The 27,825-nt window shown below is 36.5% G+C and overlaps 1 protein-coding gene across 7 annotated transcripts in view; it reads right to left on the minus strand.

Moving 5' to 3' along the window:
• The window catches only part of LOC150079226 (lisH domain-containing protein ARMC9-like), a 446,058-nt gene that overhangs the window by 92,629 nt on the left and 325,604 nt on the right, over positions 1-27,825 (minus strand). For 6 of the 7 annotated variants that reach the window (XM_090383948.1, XM_090383946.1, XM_090383949.1 and 3 more), the window contains exons 18-21: positions 27,246-27,336; positions 19,022-19,071; positions 8,093-8,194; positions 3,102-3,140 (exon numbers count right to left, since the gene is read on the minus strand). In XM_090383948.1, coding sequence (XP_090240074.1) covers positions 3,102-3,140; positions 8,093-8,194; positions 19,022-19,071; positions 27,246-27,336 — 282 coding nt within the window. The remainder of the gene's footprint in view (positions 1-3,101; positions 3,141-8,092; positions 8,195-19,021; positions 19,072-27,245; positions 27,337-27,825) is intronic. The other variant, XM_090383947.1, reaches the window with a different exon arrangement.

The raw sequence follows: 27,825 nt of genomic DNA on the forward strand, positions 1-27,825 counted from the left end.
AACACAAGCTCTGGGCCATTCTGAAGTGTCAAGAACCTTCTTATCAGTCTGATCACAATATCCCAATTCTTTAAGGGAGGTATTAATGATATTAATAAGGTATATCAGGCTTAATGTCCAAGTTTGTGGATTATACAACGGTTGGCAGGGTTGTTAATGACAGCAGTGACAGTATGCTACTGAAACAGAATCTAGAAAAGTTATGCAGATGGGCTGAGAAGTGGCAACTGAAGTTTAACACTGACAAATGGAAAGTACTGTACGTGGGCAGTAACCCTCAGAGTAACATACCAACTGTATGGTACAGACTTCAGAGTAGTGGAGAATGAAAAAGACCTGCGGGTAATTTTGCAGTCAGATATGAAGTTCTCTGAGCAGTGCAGACAGGCTGCCAGGACAGTTCATGGGGTTTTGTCAATGATATACAGTAATACCTCGACTTACACTACCCTGACTTACGCGGTTCCTGATTTTTTTCGTTTGGCAACACTGCCGCCCACTATCTTCAAGGTTGTTTTTTCATATGCTATCGATATATGGTGCAACGGCAGAGAGTGAGAGCGAAAGATGAACAAAATTCAACTTTGCTGCCGCATGAGCTGCACACATATACAAGAATTTGCATTCCAACTGTCATTTTTATATGTGTGCGTTCAAATTCATGCTCGACTTTTGTCGGAAATTACTTCGTTTTCACGAATAAAAAAAAACTTTCCAGGCTTTAAGGTTTCCAAAGACCGATTGACAACGATGGTTGGTGGGAATGCAGCTGGTGACTGCAAGTTAAAACCTCTCTTAATATATCGCTCTGAAAACCCAAGAGTTTTAAAATATATATCTAAAATTAGCTTACCAGTGATTTGGAAGTCAAATCATAAAGCTTGGGTGACAGCTTCCGTTTTTGAGGACTGGTTTGGTCACCACTTCATACCCGAAGTCGAACGTTATTGCAAGTCTAAACAGATTCCATTTAAATTGATCCTTCTTATTAACAATCACCCGGTCACCCTCCTGCCACCCTAATTAATTTCGACTGATGTGTGAAAGTTGTGTTTTTGCCTCCAAACACAACCAGTTTGCTTCAACCGATGGACCAGGGAGTCATCAAAACATTCAAGGCCTACTACACGAGGTGTTCATTTGCAAGTCTGAATGAAGCTATGAGACAAAATAGTAAGATATCTGTTAAAGACTTTTGGAAACAATTCAATGTTTTAGATGCTGTAAGAATCATTGAAGAATCTTGGGATGAAATTCACTAAAAAACATTGAATGGTGTCTGGAAGAAACTTTGTCCATTTTTTTTTCAAAAACGAGATGAAAACAACACCAGAAACTGATCATGTCGCTCATATGATAGAAGAAGTTGTTAATCTTGCCAGGCAATTAGATTTGGAAGTCAATGGTGATGATGTCAATGAGCTGTTGGATTCACATAGCGAGGAGCTGACAATGAATTAGCTCATAGAGATGCGTGAGCAAAACGTCACTGAATTATCCGACACTTCAGACCTAGTTCCACCAGAAAAGCACGTGACAATTGCAAGCTTGACAGAAGGTCTCAGCTCAATTGAAAAGGGCTTAAAAATTTTAGAAAACAGACCCCAACGAAGAACGCGTTATAGCTACAAAGCAAGGAATAAAAAATTATTAGCTTGCTATGAAGAAATTCTGCGTGAAAAAAAGAAGGCGCTGTGTCATCAGACAAATTTGTTAGATTTTACGAAGCCATCGACATCGAAATAACTTTTTTACGTAACTCATTTATTTTTTAATACATAATTTGTATTAATATGTATAAATAACTGCAATTTTATTAAATATTTTTCTTCTAAACTAGTGTTTTCGTTAGTCCTTGGTCCCAATTAAACAAAATTTATATGTATTTATATGCAAAATTGTACCTCGACTTACACGAATTCGACTTTTCGTCAGCCCCACTTAAGCGATTTTCGTCAGACCCACCTATTGCGTAACTTTGGGGTATTACTGTACAGAAATTTTGCTAGCTGGGATATGGAGGTGATTATCTCTTTGTATAAGGTAACTGTCAGGAGTATTGTATACAGGTCTGGAGGCCTCATTTTAGGAAAGATGTAGAGCTGCTGGAATGAGTTTCCCTTTGTTCCCCTCACAAATCTCGTTTGTCGGAGAAGGGCAAACGAGATTGGTGAGGGGAACAAAGGAGTGCTCTTACCGAGAAATGCTTCAGTTCTGCAAATTGCAGCATCTGGAGACTAGGCACATGTGAAGTGATCCGATTAAGGTGTTTAAGGCCTTGAATGGTTTGAGCAAGCTTAATGCTGATGGGGCATAAATTCAATCTGATGAAGGACAGATGTGCAGAAATTGCTTTTAGCCAGTGAGTGGTTGATTGCTGGAACAAACTTCCATTTGTTGTTGTGGAAGCTGATAGCTTAAATAAATTCAAGGAAGAACTAGACAAACAGCTTGCTTTCTTGCATCATATTCCACTACTAATGCTAACAGGGTTCAAATTTTCATTTTAAAATGCTAATATGTTCACTATGCAACTGCAAGTCACTATTCTATTTGTCTTGGGGACAAGTTTTACTTTATTTTTTGTTTATTGCAAATAACTAAGATTTGAAATTAGATTATATGCTCCAAATTAATACAGCAAAAATAAACTAGTTTTATTCAACTTTCCCAGGATAAATAAACAGACTTTCCTAATCAGGAAAGACTTTTAAATGCAAGTTATCTTACCTGGAAAGATCATTAACATTTTATTTAAATTATTCTACATGCCAATTTCAAGTAATTTATTGCTAACAATCATTTATCTTGGTTAATGGTATCATTGAGCTCATGACAATCACAGATTGGATTTCAGTGGTCAGGATAATGGGCAGTTACACAGCTAACCTCCAAGAAAATCACGTATCTTCAGCCTTAATGTTTTCAGTAATTTAAAACAGACACAGAAATATAATATAAAATTAAAATCAATCACAGCCTACATTCACTATTAGTATTACATGATACAATAATATATAGAATATGCTAGCCACTAAATTAAGGGAATGTCTTTTAGCTGATTTATATGGCTTTTTAAAGTCTTTTTAAATTTTACTGACCTCTTCTTGTTTTCTTGTTCTTGGTAGAAAGACTGCATGCTGAAAGAAAGATATAATATGAATTGTTTTTATTATAAACATGCAGGAAAACTATAATTAAATGTTTGTGCAAGCTCTTGAATAAAAATTAGTGTTTTAAAATTCCATTTATATAACAATAGTGTTGGACTGCATAGCACGAACATCAGGGCCTAGCAAAACTTTGAGAATTGCTGCAATTTCAAACTGGGATTAAAGAATCAATTTGATTTCAGTTCTAGAAGACTTATTCATACTGAATGAATCTGGCTGGTCATAAAGACTAAGACATACTTACATTTCGCATCATCTGCATTTTAAAATAATAGCATATAGATAAAATGGAAAAGAAACACTTCACACTTGGGATTGTTATCAGATATTACTTGGTGAAAGCAGACACAGTCTTCTCAATTAGCTGTAAATTAAATTTGTAAGATATTGTATATGAAAATTCTGGAATCCTATGTAGGATAGTTGGATATAGCACAGCCATATTATAAGGAAATGTTTAGATCAAAAACCTACTGTGTCTCAGTTCTCCTAATTATTCACTGTATTCCTTTCATTTCAAAGGTGGAACTTGTTCATATGTCTACTCTGGTATTCCTTGGCAAAGATTTAGTAATTTGAAATGTCAACTGCTTGCTGACTGTGTACATCCTGCTATGTTACACTTTTCCCTGAATTGCGATGGTGTCTTCCAAGATGACAATGCACCAAGCCATCGGGCACTTGTGCAGGAATGGTTTTAGGAACACAGTTCTGACTTCCAGCATATCGATTGGCCTCCGAACTCCCTGGATATAATATCCATAGTGCATTTGTTGTACACTATGGAAAGACATATCAGGCATCTGGATACACCAATCACCTCCATACCTGCATTGTTGACTGCATTACACACAGCTTGGCTGGCCACACCTCCTAAACGCTTCTGACATCTTGGTGAATCAATAGCTGTTGTACTGAGGGCAAAAGGAGGACCTACGAAGTATTACGTAGGTGGTCATAATTCAGTGATCACTCAGTGTGTAATACAGTGATAAGAAATAAGACTGTGTTTTGTTTCTTTAAGTCTGCCAACAAGCCCAGTGCTTTCACCTATTATAGCTGGAGCTCAATCTGTTGTAATGGAAAGCACATCTTCAGTTCTAAATGCATTGGAAGTTAATCATTTTAAAACTTAATAACAGATTATTTCTCCTGTTGTCTGTTCATGTAGAGCTATTAGTCCCAGCAAATCTTCAACAAATATATTACCATTAAAGAATCTCACAAAAACAGCAAGCTGGGCTGTATCTGTACAGTCCAAAGTTTTGTCTATGGCTAAGAAAAAGTGTTTGCATGCAGACAATTCAGCAAGTAACTGATCAGCTACACTGTTTGTGAGTTTATGACAGTGTCATGTAGCCGTATCATTTGATAAAGGAATCTTTTGAAAAACTTTTAAACTGTTTCTTCCCCTCCTCTAACACTTTTACTGTTTCTAATATGTACTGTTTCACCAACTCAGTGTGAGTGAAGGGTAGCATTTTCACCATAAACTTACAGTTTATAGTCTATAGCGTTGCAGGTTAAGCGGCACTAGTGTCTCCCTTAACCCTCTACTACTACTACTACTACTACTACATGTTGTGTGCTTTTGCGATGAAATACAAACTCTGTGAAAGCCAGATAGTGTGTGTTAATATCTGGTCTACATCATGTTGTGTTGGGTTTTGTTGGTCTGTTGTTCGTCTGGTCTTCCAGCTGTGGGCCCTTGGAAATCCTAAGGTCCCTCTGTTATCTCTCCATTACCAGGAAGTAGGGTGTGAGGTTTCTGGCTGGGGCAAATGCTGGTGTTGCCTGAGCTGGCAACACTAGGATTTGCCAGAGGTTTTAAAAAAAAAAAAAACCCACACCCTGAAGTTTTTGTTTGCAAGGAGCGACAGTTCTAGCTTGGAGGATAGATGAAGGTGAAGGAGGTCGATGACTGGAGGACGTGCAGCAGGAATGTAGAAAAATGGGGACAGAAGGGATACCCCTGTAGAGGCAACTCACCCTCTATGGGTGGAGCACTGTTAAGAACAGCAAATGTATGGTGGCATGACCCACAGGTGAAGCATTGGAATGGGAGGTAGGGAAGATGAGAAGTACCATGGACTTCGAGATAGCAGGATTAAAGTCATAGGGCCAGGGTGCCCTGAGTTGGTGTTTTTGGTCAGGAGAGACACACACCTTAGGGATGACCAAATAAAATTGTTTAAGGCCTTTAAAAGAAGAAGAATAAATGAGGAATGCATTTTCAAACTGGCAGGTGAAGAAACAACATGCGTGCACAAATATAAAATTTTGGGAAGAATTGGAAGTTTAGGTCTTCTGAAGTTCACAACTTTAGGCAGTATATTGTTGACTACTAGAACAATTAGTTTACAAGGTACTGAGACAGAGGGTGGGATAAGATTTATGGTAGAACTGGAGTGTTACGTTTTAAAAGTGAGAAAATTATGATCAACCTTTTTTTTTTTTTTTTTTTGACTGATGTGGAATAAGTTCTTTTTTGCATCATTTGTCCTCATTAACACTCAGTAATATCAATAAACTATTTCCTCATACACATGACATTTTACGTTCAAAGCTCACTTTTTCAAAATCTTTCATTACAAAGTTGATTTTACATATTTTTTACCTTTCAGAAATGTTGCTAAGATTTACATACATTCAGGAGGCTGAAATCATAATCCTAATCACTATAATCAGAGGATGTTCCAAGTAACGGCTGAAGGGGCTATAGCCCCTACAATATTTAAAATAATGTGGAATATTTTTACTGCTACATCTTGATTACTTAATGATTGATTCTAAAGGGAAGGGCTAAAGCAATGACCAGGAACATTGCTTTAGCCCTTCCCTTTAGAAAATCCTAGAACTGCCCCTCACTATAATGACTTTTAACAGGAGATATTTCTAAGGTTCAAGTTGATGATTATTTATTAAACTTCAAAATCAGGATATTTTCAAGAGTTATAGAAAAAAATTTTTAGGACTACGATTAATGTATTTCCCATACTTGGTATTTAGTATTAGTAGTGACAAATTATGCAAGAAAGCAAGCTAATATAGCATCAGCCAAAAAAAAAAAAAAAAAAAAAACAAAAAGAAACAATACCCATATCACTTATCCACCTATACTAACAATTTGTATACTTCTTCCTTGAATTCATTTAATCTACTCACCTTTACAACATCAGAAGGGAGTACTTTACAACAACAATAAACTACCCGCTGACTGAAGTAAAATTTCTGTACATCTACCCTGTAACCATCTGTCAATGTTAAACTCCAATTGCCACTTCACAGTCCATCAGCCTAATTTTTCTAGATCCTGTTGTAGTAGCATACCCTGATTACTGTCATTAACCACTCTGCCAATCTTCACATCATCATTTGCAAACATAGACATTAAGCCTGATATGCCTTCATTAATATCATTAATAAATAGAAAACAACAACGGCTCAGTACTGAACCCTGGGGGACTCCACTAATAACATTAGTCCAAGAAGAGCACTGCCAACTGATAACCATTTTTTTTCTCCCACTCAATTTTTTTGTTAATATTTAATGAACATTCCAAAAATTTGCATACAGTATACGCTTTACTTTGAAAAGTGTTCCAGTCTGCTTCTTTAAATACATTAAATGTGACTACATTTCCAAAACATCTTGCACTACTTTCCAAATTATGCAAACACCATTGGTCGCCACACGAACACAGTGATGTTTGCAATCCATTTTCCAATCTTTCCATTCTTTAATTCTGGTATTCAGCAGATACCATTCCATTGTTTCCATGTGTACTGCTGCTGTGTGTTGCTTTATAAGCGATATTAAATTATATTATGGATATCAACTCTGTGGTACTACACTGACAGTAGTAGAGAATGAAAAGGACCTGGGGGTAATTGTGCAGGCAGATATGAAGTTTTCTGAGCAGTGCAGACGGGCTGCAAGAGTAGCTCATGGTGTCTTGTCAATGATATACAGGAATTTTTCTAGCAGGGATAAGGAGGTGATTATTCCCTTGTATAAGGCAATGGTCAGGCCACACCTTGAGTACTGTATACAGGTCTGGAGGCCTCATTTCAAGAAGGATGTAGGGATGCTTGAACAAGTACAGAGAAGGGCAACAAGATTGGTGAATGGAACAAAGGCTTAAGTTTTGCAAATTACAGTGTCTGGAGACTAGGCACCAGCGAGGTGATCTGATAGAGGTGTATAAAGCCTTGAATGGTTTGAGCCTGCTCAATGCCGATGGGATTCTTCCTCTTGCTCAGAGTAATCACCTGAGAGGGCATAAATTCAGATTGAGGAAAGATGTGTGGAAATTTGCCTTTAGCCAGCGGGTAGTTGGTTGGTGGAAGTTGATAGCCTAAATAAATTTAAGGCTCAGCTGGACAGGTATTTGGAACGAATGGAGGGAATGGGTGAAATGGGAGTGGTGGTTTTTTTTTTTTTTTTTTTTTGCCAATGCTGCATAAGCTTGCTTTCTTGCATCATATGCCTCTACTAATGCTAATACCATGCACTGAAACCAAACTACCTCTGCACAAAAAATGAAAATAAAATTATGGATTTATTTTATAATGTTTCAAGAAAAATAACAAAACAAATAGATATGTATTAACATTATAACTTTTAACAGCTAGAAAGTCTTATGTAATGTATAAGCCTAAGGTTCAAAGTTTTCATATGGAAATGGTATTCCTTTTCCAGCAGCAAATAAATACAATTATTCACTCTTAATATTTTATCTAAACATTATTAAATTAATAGTATTAATGATATTAAATAGCAATAAATATTTATTTACAACATCAAAAGGTAAATTTTGAAATAGTGCACATGTAAAAATGACTAATTTTATGACTGCATATTTTTAATATAATATTTTAATGTAATGTATTTTAAAAGACTACAGTATAAAACTTACAGCAGAATACTCCAAGACCAGGAGCTTTTCTCCATTTAATTCACCAGGTTCAGATATTACAGGATCATCATTATCTAATTCAGGTTCTAATTCCACTTCTTCCTAAGTTGAAATAATCATCCATACAAATATACTGATAAAAAAGTTAAAATAATATCAGTCATTTCAAATATAATTTTCCTTTTCTAAGGAGAATTCTCCTAAATTATGTTTGGTAACTGAAATTTAATTCCAATAAACAAATCACAAAAAAGTTTGTTACCATCTTCAAATATTCACTCGGAATATTTGAAGATGTTAAAAAATCATTATCAAAAAAGACAAAGACTCTTTACTATCTTTTTTTCTAATATATTTTTCATTAATTAAGCCAAACAATCACGATTGGCGATGATTATATGATTACAATCATTAATAATAACAATAATCTAGAATTATCCTTAATTTTAGATTACGATGAATTCATAACTATGATATTAGTAACATGAAATTGAGTTGATTGGTTTTCAGACATTACAACCTCTCACGTGTCAAATGGAATCTTCCCAGAGTTCAGTGATGCTCTCATTGATCTCTGGCCACTTGTAATTAAACAGCCTTTTTAATTACAACTCATGCAATTTTCATCCCATTGCACTTACTTCTATTCTTTCTAAAGTAATGAAGAAATCCATTAACCATTAACTCCTACACTATCTAGAAACCTTGAACCTGATCAATGATCACCAATATGGATTTCATCAGCGTTGATCCATTTTTGATATACTGGCTTATGTTACCCATATGTAAACAAACTCAACTGAAAAGTTTGGGTGAAACTCAAGCAGTTGCTCTTAGCATTAGCAAAGGCACATAATATGCAAGAAAGCATGCTTATATAGCATCAGCCAAAAAAAAAAACCCCTTCTCATTTCACCCATCCACTCGCTCCAAATGTTTGTCTAGTTCTGACTTGAATCTATTTAAACTATCAACTTCTACAACGACAGATGGAAGTTTGTTCCAGCAATCAACCACCCGCTGGTTAAAGGCAAACTTATGCACATCCATCCTACAACTGTCCTACCTCAATTTGAATTTATGCCCTCTAAGGCAATTATTCTGAGCAAGAGGAAGAATCCCATCAGCACTGAGCATGCTCAAACCATTCCAGGCTTTATACACCTCAATCAGATCACCTTGCAGGTACCTAAGTCTTCAGACACTGTAATTTGCAAAACTTAAGCCTTTCTTCGTAAGAGCAACCCTTTGTTCCATTCACTAATCTTGTTGCCCTTCTCTGAACTCGTTCCAACAACTCTACATCCTTCTTATAATGAGGCCTCTAGACCTGTATACAACACTCAAGGTGTGGCCTGACCATTGTCTTATACAAGGGGATAATCACCTCCTTATCTCTGCACGCATCCGCAGCCAGGTGGGAAGGAGCAGCAGTGCGTAGCATAAGCTTCTTGATTAGACCAGGGTTCGAGCCCGTCACCACCAAATATGGAGGATGCGGAAAGGTCAGGGAATGACCACCACATATCCTGGAGCAATATGGCCTTAGTTGCTAATGCTCCTAAAATCCAAATAACAAACAAACCTTATCTCTGCTAGAAAAACTCCTGTATATCATTGATAAGACACCATGAGCTACTCTTGCAGACCGTCTGCTCAGAAAACTTCATATCTGCCTGCACAATTACCCCCAAGGTCCTTTTCACTCTCTATCACTGTCAGCGTAATACCACACAGTTGATACGTTATTCTGGGGTTACTGCTTCCCATATGCAGTACTTTACATATGTCAATGTTAAAGTTCAGTTGCCACCTCAGCCCATCTGCTCAACTTTTCTAGATCCTGTTGCAGAGCATACTATTATTAGTGTCATTAACAATCCTGCTGACCTACGTATTGTCTGCAAACTTGGACATTAAGCCTGATATACCATCATCAATATCATTACTGAATACATTTCAAACATGCTTGATCGTGTTTGGCATAAAGGTCTTCTAAATCTTATGGATTGCTGACTGTTTTTTTTGTGATTGGGTATCCAGTTCTCTCTCTTTCTGTAGGTGATGGCAGACTGCTCTCTGTCTTCTAACTTTTCCTCTAATGCTGATATTCCCTAAGGTTCAGTTTTTCTCCCACTCTTTTCCTCTTGGATATCAATGACCTTCTTGCATTCACTGGAAGGTCATTAATACACATTAGGACTTGATATTTAGTATTAGTAGTGGCAAATTATGCAAAAAAGCAGGTTAATAGAGCACCAGCCAAAAAACCTTCCCCCTCAACAATATCCATATCACTTAACCACCCCTTCTAACACACTTGATCTATAGATACTTTCAAGGACACTCTTCTTCTGAATTGGCTTCTATAATTTCCCCTTCCTAACAATTTGTATAGTTCTTCCTTGAATTTATGTTAATTACTCACCTTTATAATATCAGATGGAAGTTTATCCCAACAATAAAGCATGCACTGGCTGAAGTAAAATTTCTGCATATCTATCCTGCAACCATCTGTCAATGTTAAACTTCAATTGCCATTTCTCAGCTCATCAGCAAATTTTTCTAGATCCTGTTGTAGAAGCATACCCCTGATTACGGTCATTAATCACTCTACCAATCTTCACATCATCATCTGCAAACTTAGACATTAAGCTTGATAAGTCTTCATTAATAAATATAAAAATCAATCCTTCTAAAACTCAGTCCTGTCTTATAGTTCATAAAAAGGATTCTTTTGCTCCAATGCTTATCATTGGCAACACTCAGATTTCTAGACAAGATCACATATCTATTAGTATTAGGGATTTCCCTGGCATTAATACATCACAAATACTGTTTCCTCTGCATCTAAAAACTGGGTTTTCTCTTTCACTCTCAGCGATTCTTTTCTTCTTCTTTGTACTTACTCTGTACAAATCTCAAATCTGCTACCATGGAATAATGTTCCCACATCTGGCGCAGTGCCCACATAAAATCTCACAGGGTTTTAGACTCCATTCAAAAGATGGCAGTTAGGTTAATTAATCACCCATCTCTTACAAAGTCTCTCCACCCTATGTTTGAATGAAATTCTGTTTCTGCTGCATGCCTTTTCTATAGATACTTTCAAGGGCACTCTTCTTCTAAGTGGACTTCTATAATCCTCCCCCCCCCCCCTTTCAAATCAGTCAGAACACATGCTGCAACCAGTCAGCAACTGTTTACTATCCAACTTCAAACTCATAGAACCAACTTTTCTTCTTCCTCATTTATACCTGATACTTCTGTTTTCTAGAACAACCTTCCTTCACATGTATTTCCCAAAAATTAAAATCTACAAAAATTCAAGTCTAACGTCAACAAGTGTCATCAGTCTTCTCAACCTTCAACCCACGCATGGTACTAAGTACTAAAGGTTGTAATACCTTTCAAGTTTGGGGTTTTAATACTCTTTACTTTTTCTTTTTAATGTTACTTTACGTTTTCTTTTTTCTTTACCCTTTTAATAAAAAAACAAAAAATATATAATTTTTTTTATGAGGGGAATGGATGACTACTGTTCTCCAATCTAAAATTCATTTTTTCCCTTTGTATTATCATAATAGGTGTTCTTAGTAATCTACTTGCTATAAACAGTTGCTATAAACAGGTTTTAAGTTCCTGGGATAAAAAGTGCTACCATAAATAATAATCTGATGTTCAACATTGATAGAATACAGAATAATTGTATCGATGATGATTATTCTGTCAATCAATACAACATATGAATACAGTGTTCATCATGAAATCATGATGTTCAATGTTGATAGAATATTCATATGTAATGTATATTGAACAGATAGAAAAGATATTGATTTCCAAGATATGAGTACCTATATATTTTTAAGAACTATTTCTTGAGAAATAACTATTATATTTTATTACAGCAAAAGAGAAGAAATAGAACACACAGTTGAAGCAAAATGGTAAATTTGTTAAAGAGATAATTTTATTTCAAATACTATTGAAATAACATTTACAAAATGATTGTTTGTAAATCATTACTTTGATATTCACCTAAGTAAAGATTTATAAAAAATTCAAATGTCGCAAGAAGAAAAGATTTCTTAATTGCATATTTTTCATGGATAAATATAAATGTATATTAGGGATTACCCTGACTTCTAATCTCTCTCTTTCTCTCTGTTTGCATAAGCACATTGTAAATACTGCTTGCTCTGCATAAAAAAAACTGGGATTTCTTTTTTTTTTTTGCTCTTGGCATTACTTTTCTTCTGAACAACTATGCACTCTGTAAAAATCTCAAATTCACCCTACCAATGAATAATCTTCCCATATTTGGGTTGGTTGGTTGCCTGGACTCCACTCAAAACAGGGCAGTCAGGTTAATTAATGACTCATCTGTTACGAATTCTCTCCACTCAGAATGTCATACATATTCAGTTTCTGATGTGTGCCTTTTCTATAACTACTTCCACAGGCACTAGTTCTTTTGAACTGGCATGTGTAATTATCCCACTCTCTTCCAAACTAATCCAAATAATTGTTGTAACTAGCCAGCATTCTTACATTGTCCATTTCCAAACTCATTTTTATTCTTCCTCATTTATCCCTTCTCTTCTGCTTCTGGAATAATCTTCTTTTACATGCATTTCCTGAAAATTACAATCTACCAAAATTGAAGTCTAATGCTAATAAGTATCTTCTGTTATTTCAGCCTTCCACCTATGCATGATATTAAGTATTAGAGGTTCTAATACCTTTTGTATTTGATACTTTCATAAAAAAAGTTTCAGCTGCCTTCAAATCAGGAAGAATGGATAACAGTTTCTTGTGAATTTGATAGCACATGGAACTTTCCAAACTGCACAGAAGCAATGGATGGAAAACATGTTGTCATTTGCACAGTATTATCTGGTTATTACATGAACACAGTATCACATGAACTATTTTTTTATCTACTGTAATGTTGGTTGTCAGGAAACAATATTAGATGGAATTTCTTAAAATTACAGATTTTGGCAAAAAGCCTGTAATGGAAAAAAAAAAAAAAATGTATTGCAATTAACCATACGAAAAAGTCAAAATGATAAATCCATATTAAAAATTTTTTCAATATAGACAAATATAGATTTTTGGGTTAGTATGCTCAGTCACTTTGCCCTCATGGGTTTGAGAATTCTGATGGTCTTATTTTATAGGATGAATTAGCTGTTCCCAAATGGTGGTGAAAGATGTGGGAGATTTTTTTTTGTGAGTTACTCCTGGTGAATGAGCTAGACAGTCTCCAAGTTTGCTTTTATTACTTTTCTCATGTTCTGAGCACATGCATTTTTCAGGAGAGTAAGGCAGTCTTGCTGCTGTTAATTTAACTGTATTTACGAAAATGCACGGCTTTTCTTGTATACTTCTGTGTTTTTCGGCCAATAGGAATTTAAACTACTTAGTAAATATAATAGTCAATTTTTTTTTTTTTTTTTTTTTTTTTTTTTAAATGAAAACCTCAAATATGAAAGTTGTTATTTGGTTTTCAGGAGCATTAGCAACTAAGGCCATATTGCTCCGGGGATCTGCAGTGGTAATCCCCTGACCTTTCTGCATCCTCCGTATTTGGTGGCTCATGGGCTCGAACCCCGGTCTACTCAAGAAGCATGTGCTACGCACTGCTGCTCCTGCCCACCTGGCTACGGAGGCACCCAAATATGAGAAGTATTAGAACCTATAGTACTTAGTACTGTGCATGGGTTGAAGGTTGAGAAGGTGAAAGAAGCAATTTGTTGACATTAGACTTGAACTTCTGTAGATTGTAATTTTCAGGAAATACATATGAAGGAAGGTTGTTAAAGAAAATGGAAGTTAAATGAATAAATGAGGAAGAAGAAAAGTTGGTTCGGTGAGTTTGAAGTTGGACAGTAAAAGGATGACGACTGGTGGCGACATGTGTTTGGACTGCTTTGGAAGAGAGAGCAGGAATTACAGAAGCCAATTCAGAAGAACAGTGCCCATGGAAGTATCTATAGAAAAGGCATGTAGCCAAAAAAAAAAAAAAAAATGAGATTGAGAGTGGAGAGACTTTATTAGAGATGAGTCATTAATTAACCTAACTGCTGTCTTTTGAATGGAATCTAGAAACCCGACAGAGGTTCTGGAGGCTCCAAAATATTGTTCGGAATATTGTTCCCATCCCAGATGTGGGAACACTATATCAAAGTTAAAGCGGATTTAATATTTGTTTAGAGTGAGTAGCTGTTTAGAAAAAGAATGATGCTGAGAGCGAAAGAGAAAACCCAATTTTTTAGATGCAGAAGAAGCAATATTTGTGATGTTCTTATACCAAGAGAGATTAGAAGTCATGGTAATCATTAACACAGATATGGGATCTTGTCTAGAAAACCAAGTGTCGTCGAAGATATGCATTTCATTGACAAGATCCGGGCAAACACTGGCATCAGAAGATGTGGCCAGACACTACTGTGTCTGGCCAAGGAAAAGAAGAGAGCTCACAGATCAACCCATTTTGCATTCTTGTAATAACAAACAACACGACGTTGAGAATGGCTATGAGAAAAAGGCTCCACTGGAGAAGAGACCATCACCAAGTTGTGATCTGAGGTGCTTAGAGGATCACTTACCTCAACTGTGTACTTACAAGGGTTGTTTGTCAGAAAAAGATCAAGCATGTTGGCTGTGCAGTTAGGACTGTCTGGTATTCTAGTAGTTAAATGAATAATCTGTGCGAGGTCATTAGTAATTGTAAAAGCCTCAGCATCTTGGCCAGCTGGGTCTCTGTGTGACCCAGCTGGCCAAGCTGAAACTGTAAACATTAAAATCACCAAGGAAAATGACCCCACTTTTAGGAAAGTTGTACTGGAGAAAGTCAAGTTTCAAAGAGAGGAAGTCAAAGAGTTCCAAGTGAATTAGTGGAGTTGGGAGAATGATAGAGGCAACAGATGAATTTGACAAAATGTGGTAGAGAGATTTTAAGCCAGAGAAAATCAAAAAGAAGAAATCCTAAAATACTAAGTCTCTGACAGGGAATATCAGAACAGTCATATGCACAAGTATCACCTTTGAAGCGAAAGGAATCATACAGTGAATAATTCGGACAACAGAGATGAGCAGTGGTTGAATCAATCAATAACTGGGATTCCTCAAGTTAATAGCGTAGCTTAATTTTTACGGTACCCACCTTTTGTATAATCTGCAAATGATGCTTGAGATAGGATGGATACTAATTTGAATTTAAAATTGGGATTAATATGGATAAGTTTAATTTTGAAACAGAATTAAAATATGCCCAAGGAAATAGAAGTGCACATCTTCGTCCTTGGTTGTCATAGAATTTAAGATGGGGGAAATTTCAGCCCCCCCCATCCGAAATTTACCTAGCCTCCATAGAGAATCAAATATTACAACCTTTCCCTTCGAAGATCAAATTATATGCACGATATGCAGATGACATCCTTATAATAGGGAACAAAACCATAATTGATAATCTTTAAATAGAAGAAAACGGACAAATTAATTTCCTTAACCTTACCATATACAAAATGGACACCAAACTCGGAACTAGAATTTTCAGGAAAAACACTCACACTGGAAAATACTTACATTTTGAGTCACACCATCCACTTAGTACTAAAAAAGCCGTCCTCTACAACCAAATTTATAATGCCATCAAATACAATTCCACACAAGATGATCTATCTAACGAACTTCAATACCTTACAGAAAAATTCATATCCAGAAAATACCCTTTTCAGCTGATTCAACAAACTATTTCCACCACCCAAAATAATATCAACAAACTATCCCAACACATTACATGCAGTAACATACATATCGTTCTTCCTTACCACAGTAATCTTGCCAGAGAATTCCGTCGAGTATTTGCCGGTACCGACATCACCCTCACATTTTCAGCATACAGTAAACTAGGATCAATGTTTAATTCATATAAAGATACACATAAATATCAAATCAGTGACATGAACAATATTGTTTATTTAATCAAATGCCAACAAAACTGTAATGCATGCTACATTGGTAGCACCACCTCTAAATACGGCTCCACAACAACATCTAATACACGAGCGTATTATCATTACAATAGCTTTAGAACAGGACAATCAAACACACAACTCACACTACATGTACAATCACACTCCTTTAGTTGATTCAGCCATCCCCATCATTAAATTGAAATCTAGTTTTAAAATTTTTCAGTACGAAGCCCTCATCATAGAATGGTTTCGCCATTATTCTAATTTTAACGTAATAAATGCCAAATTACCCTATAATCTCTCTCCGGTTTGGAATCTCATGCACCTGAGATTCCCGCATGTATCAAAGAGCATCACAGGAACATAGAGTCCTTTAAATACACATGTTTCACTTCCTTCTCACCATCGCCAACTGAAGATGCTAACTACAAAAGCCAATTCGTTACGGCTATTGGCCTCCTCGATCTACAGATATAGTTTCAACCATTTTTAACCTTAAATTCTATGACAACCAAGGACGAAGATGTGCACTTCTATTTCCTTGGGCATATTTTAATTCTGTTTCAAAATTAAATTTATCCATATTAATCCCAATTTTAAATTCAAATTAGTATCCATCCTATCTCAAGCATCAATTGCAGATTATATACAAAAGGTGAGTACCATAAAAATTAAGCTACACTATTAACTTGAGTCAATCTAAATCGGTATTTTAAGAAATTCTACAAATCATTCAATTAACTGGGATTTCTTAAGAAAAATTACATGGGGTTTGGCAGACTGTAAGTGGAAATGGAAATCACTGAGTTAGAACTGAGACCACGTATATTTATGAAATGAATGAGGAAGTGTTTGAGAGGTTCAGATCTCTTCACAAGATAAGTTTTTTTCATTATTTTGAAAATTCATGGTGTATTCAGAAGGAAGAAAAGGTGGCAAGGACATGCTATATGAAGTAATAAAATTTTTGGATATGGCATACACATGGTAAGAATATACCCAACTCCTTGACATAACATGGCCTTGACAATGTCCCCCACATACACACTACTTGGACCCCCCCTCCAGTCATTATGGCACCTCCATAGCCAGGTGGGAAGGAGTAACAATGCATAGCACATGCTTCTTGATTAGACCGGAGTTCGAGCCCAAGACCACCAAATACGGAGGATGCAGAAAGGTCAGAGAAGGACCACCGCATATCCCCGGAGCAATATGGCCTTAGCTGTTAATGCTCCTAAAAACCAAATAACAACACCAGTCACTATCTGGCAGAGTAGAGGCAGTGAGATTATACACTTGCTGATCCTGAAGCCTCCTGGAGAGTTGCCAACAGTTTTGGTCCAGTGGACTATCTAGCAACCGGCATGTGAACATCATTTTAGAGCTGTAATCCCAAAATGTAAGGAAGATTGGATCTTGCCATGATGTCCATCTTAATCTCAAAAGATATCAATCATACCGCATATTGGAAGAGATGAGGGGGGGAGTTGCCAGAGCTTTGCCCTGGAGACTGAACATGGGTTCCACCATTTCAAGCCTCCAATGCTGACAGTGGTACAAACTTTGTTTTTCCATAAGTTACCATAATACTCCACTATTTAAAACAAATGACAGTGATGAAGGTTAGTCTGTCATTTGTTTGAGTGATGAGATATTGCTATTACAGTCTGTTACAGGTAGCAGGTACCCTCATCAGGTAGCAGGTGATTTCTAGTGACAATTTCCTGATAAAACAAGTAAGAATGAAATTGTTTACTGTGAGTATTGAGACCACTACATTTACTGTTAGTTTAGGCTCTGCTGTCCAAAAAAACAAGACAGGAGAAATCCTCTTTGCACATCATTTTGAAAGGGTTTGAGAATTCTGATGGTCTTGTATGGGTTTGAGTTAGCTGGTCCCAAGTGGAGATGTAGGAGATTTTTTCCAAGTGAGTTACTCCTGGCAAATAAGTTAGTCTTCAAGTTTGCTTTATTACCTTCTTCACATTCTGAGCACATGGTAATAAATGCAACAGTAATAATGCTCACAGTGGAGAAAACTTTGTATTTCCATAAATTACCTTAGTACTATACTATTTCAAACAAATGACAGTGATGAAGGTTAGTCTGCCATTTGTTTGAGGAATGAGATATTGCTATAACAGTCTCTTACAGGACTTAATGGCCTCTCAACAGTAAGAATGAAGTTGTTCACTGTGAGTATTGAGACCACTACATTTACTGGTAGTTTAGACTCTACTGTCCAACAAACATAAGAGAGGATAAATCCCATCCTGAATACAAAACCTTTGCAATCAGGATGGGATTTGGTATTGGCTAACTAGGGCAGATGCCAAAGGTGCTGCACTTTAAAGAGTCCCATATTTTGTCTGTTGTTAAAAATTCATCAATTTATTTAATTAAAGAATGACTAAACTTTGTATATTTATATTATTTGTAATATTAAAAATTAGTCATAAAATTAATAATAAATAATAGGAATATTTTCAGTTAATATTTTTCAGGACTTCAGATTATTTTCACTCAAGCCATAATGAAACCATAGTTCACTCCTTGTACTTTTCATAATTTTTAAAAGGCAAAATAATATTAGTATTATATAATTTTTGACTATGTTTAAATTTCCTTAATTAGTAGGGGGACATTATTTTCTATATCTATCTATATAACAATTTTCAATGTGTCTAGACCAGTGATTAAGCACGTATAGATTTAATTAATTTTTATCTAATTTTACAATTTTGGTAAAGGACTGTCGGTTTCAAGTTTTAATCTAACTGTAAGTGAATGCAACATTCTTTCAAATTAAACTTGGCAAGAAAAGTTCTTAAAATATTCTTATTCAATTAGATATAATAATGAAGGACTTTTAAGGAAATCATTGGATTAAAGCACAAAAATTATTTTAACATAAGTTAATAAGTTTGAACAAAATACGTACTTCATCCTCATCTTCATCATCAGAGCTGGTAGCTTCAGCAATTTCTTCTGCTGAAATAAATGTATAGTATAAGTTATGTGCAAAGGCTAGGCATTATTAATCTGATTTACAACCTTTAAATCATTATTTATTCACACATTTTTCAGTTTTATTTGTAGAATATTTTGTCGTGAGTATGTCCAGATAACAGCCACTGAAAAGAGAGGGAATTATTTTCTATCTATATAACAATTTTTGCAATAACTCTAGACAAGTAATGTGCAATCTGCAGCCCCTAGTACTTATGTGGCCCTAGGGATTCTTTACATGGCCCACAAGATGGCCTTTGAAGACAAATTTTATTTTTATGAAGATATGTGTTTTGAAAATAAAACTGAAAAATAACAATGGACCTATTATATAGAAGAAATAGTGATAATCTGTGGAAGAAACAATCAAATATAAAATTAGTTGAAACATCATGATATAGGAGCTCCATATCTTCAGAGAAAATAACATTAACTAGAATTCAACCTTTAAAAATTCACCCCTTTGGATTTCTAGAAGATATATTTGCTTTTGTCTGATGACCCATGAATAGCCATGAAGATTTCAGTGTGATCTAACTGGACTAATTGTCTGTGGCTTCCTTGCACTATATGGCTAATACTAAAGCACACATTTACTGTTAAGGATTAGAATTTGCTGTTGGTAACAGCAAATTATAATCCTTTTGGCTTTTGCTTAATTCCTTTAATATTAAATTAAATTATATGTAAATGGAAATCATGAGCAAGACTAGAGCTGCAAAGCAAAGATCACAGACTACCGAGAGTGCTATGGCTCGGGGAAGAAATGATGGTGGGGATTCTCCAACGCATCATAGTCTCAAAAAATGTGCGAAATGTGAAATGTTTGCCGACCTTTCTAAAACAGGACATTATCTAGCCAAGGAGGATGCTTTTGTGTGTGCTAGGTGTCTGGAGTATCAAGAAATTAGGTGCCAACTCAGCGCTCTGATGGTCGTCTATGAGAGCTTGAGGTGTAGGGTAAATGCCCTCGAAGAAATTATTACGAGGGCCCATCAGGCTCTCAGCTGCCCAGCTCAACGACAGAGCTCACTCCTGTGCATCAGGCAACACAGAGGCAATCTCCAAGGCAGAATGCACTGGTCCCAAAGCAACTAGGTATTGTTGGTGACACTATTGTCAGGGAGACGGGAAATATACTTTGTAAGAAGGATAGGTGGAACAGGACCAAGGTATGTCTGCCAGGGACAAAAGGTGATATTGTTGTACATGTTGGAACTAATGACATTAAGAGTAAGAGATCTGCAGATTTAATCAACAAGTACAGATCAATGTTGAAAAAAAGTCACGAGTTAGGGTTGAATGTGAAAGTGTCTGCAATTATGACCAGACACGATAGGAGGGAGTATATGATGAGAGCCTTGTTAATTAATTTGGCCCTGGAGAGATTTGCAAGGCTCAAGGGGTAGAATTTTTTTTTAGCCTGGTCTGTGCTTGTTGACAGGAGAGACTGCTTCTACAGGGATAGGATACACTTAAATAGAAAGGGTGCAAGAATATTTGCTGATGCTATCGAGGCAGTGTTAGGTGGGTCGGAAAACTGCTAGTGTGGGGGAATACACAGACTAAAATGTTAACAGCGGTCGCAGGCAGAGGCAAAAGTGATTCTTGCACTGCTTCTATTAGAATGGGCAGCAGACTGGGAAGCAAGGACTGCTGGGAGTCATAGTGGAACAAGTAAATATATAGGCTGTGTTAGGGTGGCTAGAAGCAGGAACAGGTGCATATATACTTGCATGAACAACAATGCTAGGAGTATAGTTAATAAATTTTATGAGATTGAAGTGCTAGCGAAGACATCCAAGGCAGATATTGTTGAGATATCAGAGACGTGGTGTCACACAGATATAGACAGTGCAGAGTAGGAATTTGGGGAGTACAATGTGTACAGAAAGGATAGAGAGGACAGGAAGGGAGGAGGGGTTATGCTGTTAGTTAAGAAACACATAAAATCTAAGGAAATGCATCCAATTGATATTGGTGGACAATGCAATGTTGAGTCTGTTTGGTGTGACATAAGAACTGGGAAAGGAAAAATGAGAAGTAGGTGTATGTTACAGGGCTAATGAATATGATGAGTATAATGAGCAATTGTGCAGAGAAATAGAGTGGGCCAGTAAATCAGAATGTCTTATAATGGGAGATTTTAACTTTCAGATATTTGATTTTTTTTTTTTTTTTTGATTTGGTAGTTGTTCGCGCATCGGCTTCTGTGGCCATATTGCACCTCCCAAGGTTTTTTGCAGTACTTTGATCCAAGCCCGAGGCGGGAATCAAACCCGCGACCTTTGGGTTGCCAGGCAGGTACTTTACCCACTCGGCTAGTCCGGTCGGCTTTCAGATATTGACTGGAACTTGTGGATTGGTCACTTGCACACTAGCAAGACTTTTGTGGATTTATTGGATGACTGTTTTCTATTTGTTATACTCTTCATGAATTAAGAATCTGCAGATAAAGGAACCACTGGGCAACAGTGATCACAATGTATTGATGTGGGAATTATTTAAAGATGTAACTACCATCAAGGCTAAAGGGAAGGGCTTTTGCTTTTGTAAAGGTGACTACAGAGGTCTTAGACAGTTTTTAAATTCTGTACAGTGGGATCAACTGATGATATTACCAACAGTGAATTCTAAATGGGAAGCCTTCAGGGACTTAATTTTGGAGGCTACTAGGCTTACCCCGGGGGCTCACATCTGGTGAGTATGGGCTTGGCACACCCAGGGTCCTGAGCTGGATATCATCCTTCTTCTCTTTCTTGGTGATTCCCTTCTACTTCTCTCTCTCTCTCTCTCTCAGGGTAACTTGGGAGCTTTTTTTTTTCCTGGTGCAGCATAAGCCTCAGGCTTCCTTGCATCATATGGCTATTAATAATAAATTTTCATTTCAACTAAGAAATACTGTTCAAGGTTTAGGCCTAAATGGATGTCAGATGAATTAATGAGGCTAGTGGCAGAGAAGAAGAATGTATGGGATGCATATAAAGTATCAGGTGACACAGAAGCCTATGGCAGATATAAACTAGTCTGTAATCAAGTCACAAAGGAGGTTAGGCAGGCGAAGGCAGATTATGAGAAATCATTGGCAAAGGATGCAAAGAAAAACAGCAAGGAGTTCTTTACTTATGTAAACTCTAGAAGGAAAGGGATGAATCAGATTGGACCACTTAACATAGATGGGTTGACTATTGATGATCATAGCTGAGGTAGCTGATAAACTGAATGAGTATTTTGCATCTACATTCACACATGAGGAGTTATTCAATGAGGGGAGTGCCAGAAGTTTATCAAATGCTAATAGGGAGTTAAGTGATTTTGTATTAACTGAGAGCAAAGTGGAGGAGAAATTGTTGAAGTTAAACATAAGGAAGACACTGGGGTGGACGGGATCTATCCAGTTATATTAAAGGAGGCAGCAAAGGAAGTAAGCAAACCCCTTAGCCATAATTATGAGAGCTTCCTTGCCATCGGGGTAGGTCTCCATGGACTGGAGGTGTGCAAATGTATGACCAATTCACAAAGAAGGTTCAAAAGGTGACACAAGTAACTACAGACCTGTTAGTTTAATTTGTGTTCTGGGGAAAATAATGGAATCACTGGTTAAAGAAGCAATGCAGGATCATCTAGACAAGACTGCAGTAATAGTTAAGACACAGCTTGGGATTGTCAAAGGCAGGTCTTGTCTGACCAATTTGATTGGATACTATGATGTGGTCACAAAGGAACTGAATGCCAAAAATAATTTTGATATCCTATACTTGGATTTCAGGAAAGCTTTTGATACTGTTGTACATGGAAGACTGCTGTACAAATTAGAGAGGTATGGCATCAAGGGTAAGCTGCTACAATGGATAAAGGGATGGTTGAGTGGTAGACAACAGAGAGTGGTAATCAATGGACACAGCTCTTCGTGAACAAATGTTATTAGTGGAGTTCTCTAGGGTTCGTTGTTGGGCCCATTGTTGTTTTGTATATTTATCAATGATATTGATGAAGGTATATCAGGTTTAATGTCCAAGTTTGAAGATGATACAAAGGTTGGCAGGATTGTTAATGACAGTATGCTACTCCAACTGGATCTAATAAGTTGGGAAAATGGGCTGAGAAGTGGCAACTGGAGTTTAACATTGACAAATGCAAAGTACTGCATATGGGTAGCAATAACTGAAGAGAAACATACCAACTGGGTGGTACTACACTCAGGGAAGTGGAAAGTGAAAAAGACTTGGGGGTTATTGTGCAGCCAAATATGAAGTTCGCTGGGCAGTGCAGACAGGCTGCCAGGGCATGTCACGGAGTCTTGTCAATGATACATAGGAATTTCTAGCAGGGACAGGGAGGTGATAATCCCGTTATACAAGGCAATGGTCAGGCCACACCTAGAGTACTGTGTACAGGTCTGGAGGTCTCATTTTAGGAAGGATGTAGAGTTGCTAGATGAGTACAAAGAAGGGCAACAAGACTGGTGAGGGGGAACAAAGGGGTGCTCTTACCAAGAAAGGCTTAATTCCTGCAAATTGCAGTGCCTAGAAAGAAGGCACCTGCGAGGTTATCTGATTGAGGTGTATAAGGCCTTGAATGGGTTGAGCAAGCTGAATGCTGATGGGATTCTTCATCTTGCTCAGACTAAGAACTTGAGGGGGACACAGTTATAAATTGAGGAAAGATAGTTGTAGAATAGATGTGCGGAAATTTGCTTTTAGCCAGCGGGTAGTTGATTGGTAGAACAGGCTTCCATCTTTTGTTGTGGAAGCTTATAGCCTAAATAAATTTAAGGCTGAACTGGACAGGCATTTGGAACGAATGGAGGGATGAAATGGGAGGGTTTTTTTTGGCTGATGCTGCATAAGCTTGCTTTCTTGCATCAAATGCTAATGCTAATATATTTTAAATTTAATTTTGATAAACATTATTTATTTTCTATAATATTTTGTAAACTTAACAGTGGTTGTTACAAGATCCACAATGAACACACTGTTCAAGAATATCATGACTTAGACAGAAATAGCCATAGGTAATTCCTGTGTGAATCAAGATCTCATGGCTTTCATAGCCTATGCCATGTATTCAAAGGTCAATCTAGTTGCTAATCACAGTTCAAATGATAATTTTTTTCTTTGTTCCTGATTCAAGCAGTTTACCAATCTCAAACTAAAACTTGGTGCTTTGCTAGAAGAATTTCAGTTACTGAAGAAATGGGTGCTTTCCCTAGAGTCAAAAGTAACTGGGAACTCAATAGGGAATCAATATTCTAGTAACCTTATAGTGATTCTCCATCAATTCAGGTCCCACAAAAGAATAATTAAGTGCACTCTGCTCTGGTTCAAGTTAAAAGATTTTGTTGTTATGGAAACATGTAACATTTTTTGTAATATAGACAGGTGGACTAGAACCAGTGTGTGTCAGCTAGATTTTAAGGGGCATAATGAGAACAATTTATTCTTGAGGGATTATTTCTTAACTTACGTATATTAATTTGTTGCTGTTTAGACATATTAGACTGGGATGTAAGACGAGTGTTTATGACAGCATTTGTTTCATGGAAAAAAGTAAGCACTATCCTATAGAAAATTGTATAATAGAACTACAAACTAAACTCGGGAATCACCCAGGTAAAAACGCATTTGCTATGAAACAAACACTGTCATAAACACTCGTTTTACATCCCAGTCTAATATGTCTAAACATCAATAAATTAATATACGTTAAGTTAAGAAATAATCCCAATATTATTATCCAAAAAAGCCGACAAAGGCAACACCATCGTTATTCTGGATAAACAGGACTACGTTAATAAATACAAGTTCTTTCCGACTCCCAAACTTATAAAATTGACAATAATTACACCAGTTCAAAGCTGAAAAACAAGTCAGATATCTTGCTTAGAAGGCTACGAGCAAATCATGAAATAAACTTACACACTTTACAACAAATAGGTATCAGTAACAATATCTTACCCCATATGTTTGGCATTATTAAGCTCCATAAACCAGACCACCCTTTACACCCGATTGTTTCCTATAGCAAATCCACCTTCACAAATTTATCTTCCTCCCTGGTCAAGATAATTTCTCCCCTCATGAAATTTTCTAAATTCAGGATCTACAACACGTTATCCTGGAGCAATTTACTGGCTTCCTCTGATGTAGTGTCCCTATACACTAATGTAGACCTCGATTTCACTTTACAGGCCCTACACAACCTTTTAACTTTGGACAATACCTTTGTCAATCGGATTTCTTTCAACATTGACAGCATTCTGAAGCTCATTACTGTACTAATTAAAGCTAGACACTTTTATTTTCAAGACCAAGTATATGAACAGATTTTCGGACTCCCTATGGGCCTAGGTATCTCAGTGCCATTATCTGAGATATACCTTGCCACGGTTGAACATCAGACCCTTTAACCTTTTCCGGCAAACATTGGCGCCTCCATAGCCAGGTGGGCAGGAGCGGCAGTGTGTAGCACATGCTTCTTGATTAGACCGGGGTTCGAGCCCGTGACCACCAAATACGGAGGATGCGGAAAGGTCAGGGAATGACCACCGCATATCCTCGGAGGATATGCGGTGGCCTTAGTTGGCCTTAGTTGCTAATGCTCCTTAGTTGCTAATGGCCTTAGTTGCTAATGCTCCTAAAAACCAAATAACAACCGGCAAACATTAAACTTTACATCTTGTATGCAGACGACGTTCCAATAATTGGAGACCAAAACACCATCAACGATCTTTTTACAAGTTTTATTTATTCAGTACACCCAAGATACATCTTAGAACTAGAAATTAATAACACAATCAATTTTCTTAATTTAACCATATATAAATAAAATAACAGGCTTAAGACAAAAATCTACAGGAAAAAACCAACACAGGCCAATACCTACATTTTCTCTCACATCACCCCCTTAGTGTAAAGAAATCAGTTCTTTACAACCAAGTTTTTAATGCCTTCAAGTAATGCCAATCACAGGATGATCTATCTTTCGAGCTAAAATATCTCACTGAAAAATTTACAGCCAGAAAATATCCCATCAAACTAATCTGACAAATTATTTCAACTGTTAAAAGTAAGATTAGTAGTTTAAGTGTTTCTAAACCCAGTTATAAAAAATCCAACCCGTCCAACATTCGCGTTGTTCTCCCTTATCACTGCCAAATCATAAGATGATTACGTCTTATCTTCACTAACACTGATATCTCTATAATTTTTTCGACATTTACGACACTAAAGACACCCGCATATACGGTACTAAAGACACCAACAACATAGTTTATTTAATCAAATGTCAACCCGACTGTAACGCATGCTACGTCGGGAGCACTACTAATAAATTTGGATCATCAACCATCACAAACACTCGCGCTTACTACCACGTCCATAGTTCTTGGACACAGCAAGGAAATACCGAACTGTCTCAACATGTACTCACTCATAACCACAACTCCTCAGTTGATATCGCAACAACCATCGTCAAATTAAATTCAAGTTACAAACTCCTTCTATATGAAACCTTCGTAATAGAATGGTATCGTCTCAACACAGATTTTAACGTCTTAAACAGAAAACTTCCAGTTACTTTGTCTACCATTTGGAATTTCATGCAAATTAAATTACCACGTGTCCAGCACAACATTTCTGGTACTTAAGATCTACAGCAACCCTTTCACTCTTCTTTTTATCGGCAACTGAAGATGAACCATCGAAAGTCCGTCGTTCTCGACTATTGGCCTTAATCCTTTTTTAATTTTAATTTCAGACAACTAGAGGAAAATATGGTGCATCTCTCCTCCTCTAGGATAAGTTTTTCGATTATTCTTTTTAAACCATGCTTCCTTATCAAGATTTTTAAACACCGTTTTTAGTTTAATCAATGATTTCTCACATTACTGTTTTTTGATTCATATAACCGCAACAGATTATTGAGGTGAGTGCTGTCTCTTTATTAAGCTTTGACTAAATGCATATTTTTTGTCATGAACTTCGGCATCTTAAACTTTTGCTAACTCTTTTATGGTACAATAAAATAAAATAAAAATGACAAGACAGTTCTATCTGTGTACAAAGGTTAATATTATTTTGTTCCATTGGAAAACTGTTAAGGTTAAAAAACACTGACAATAAACATAAAAAAACCAAAACTATATGCAATGGTACCTGCAGAAAGTTTTTTTAACACACACTCCAGCTGACGATGAGTTTCTGCTGAACTGTCTTTCATCATCTGTTCTAACAAACCTTGCAGATTCTGAATAAAGGATTTAAAAAGAAATTTCAATAAATATTAATTACTTGAAAAAATATTTCTATTCACATTAGAAATGATATTTTTCATATTTTCAATGCTAAAATTTATAGGGATCTCTCATGGTTATGCTTATAATCAATTATATGCATAACCATAAGCATTATATTCAAGAATGTAACAAAGTGGCAATAATTGTGTCACACTAGATAAATGCAGTGACTTGGTAATTTCTATCATCCTAAAAATAAGTAAATAAGAAATATGGAATACTATGCTTGTCTTGAATGCTGTTATAGCCACTTTTTTTGAGAAAGAGAGAGACTTGCTGTCTCTCTCTTTCTCAAAAAAAAAAAAAAAAAAAAAGCCCAAGCTCAGAACACATTTGTATACATTATGTGATCAACATAATCAACCATACCTCCAGATTAGCTAAGGAGGGAATAAAAATGTCTACAGATCCAAGAGGTTAAAACAACTAGTCCAGATCTC

The sequence above is a fragment of the Mastigoproctus giganteus genome, chromosome 10, assembly GCF_048544385.1.
Source record: "Mastigoproctus giganteus isolate SK-2022 chromosome 10, ASM4854438v1, whole genome shotgun sequence".
NCBI classification, from domain to species: domain Eukaryota; kingdom Metazoa; phylum Arthropoda; class Arachnida; order Uropygi; family Thelyphonidae; genus Mastigoproctus; species Mastigoproctus giganteus.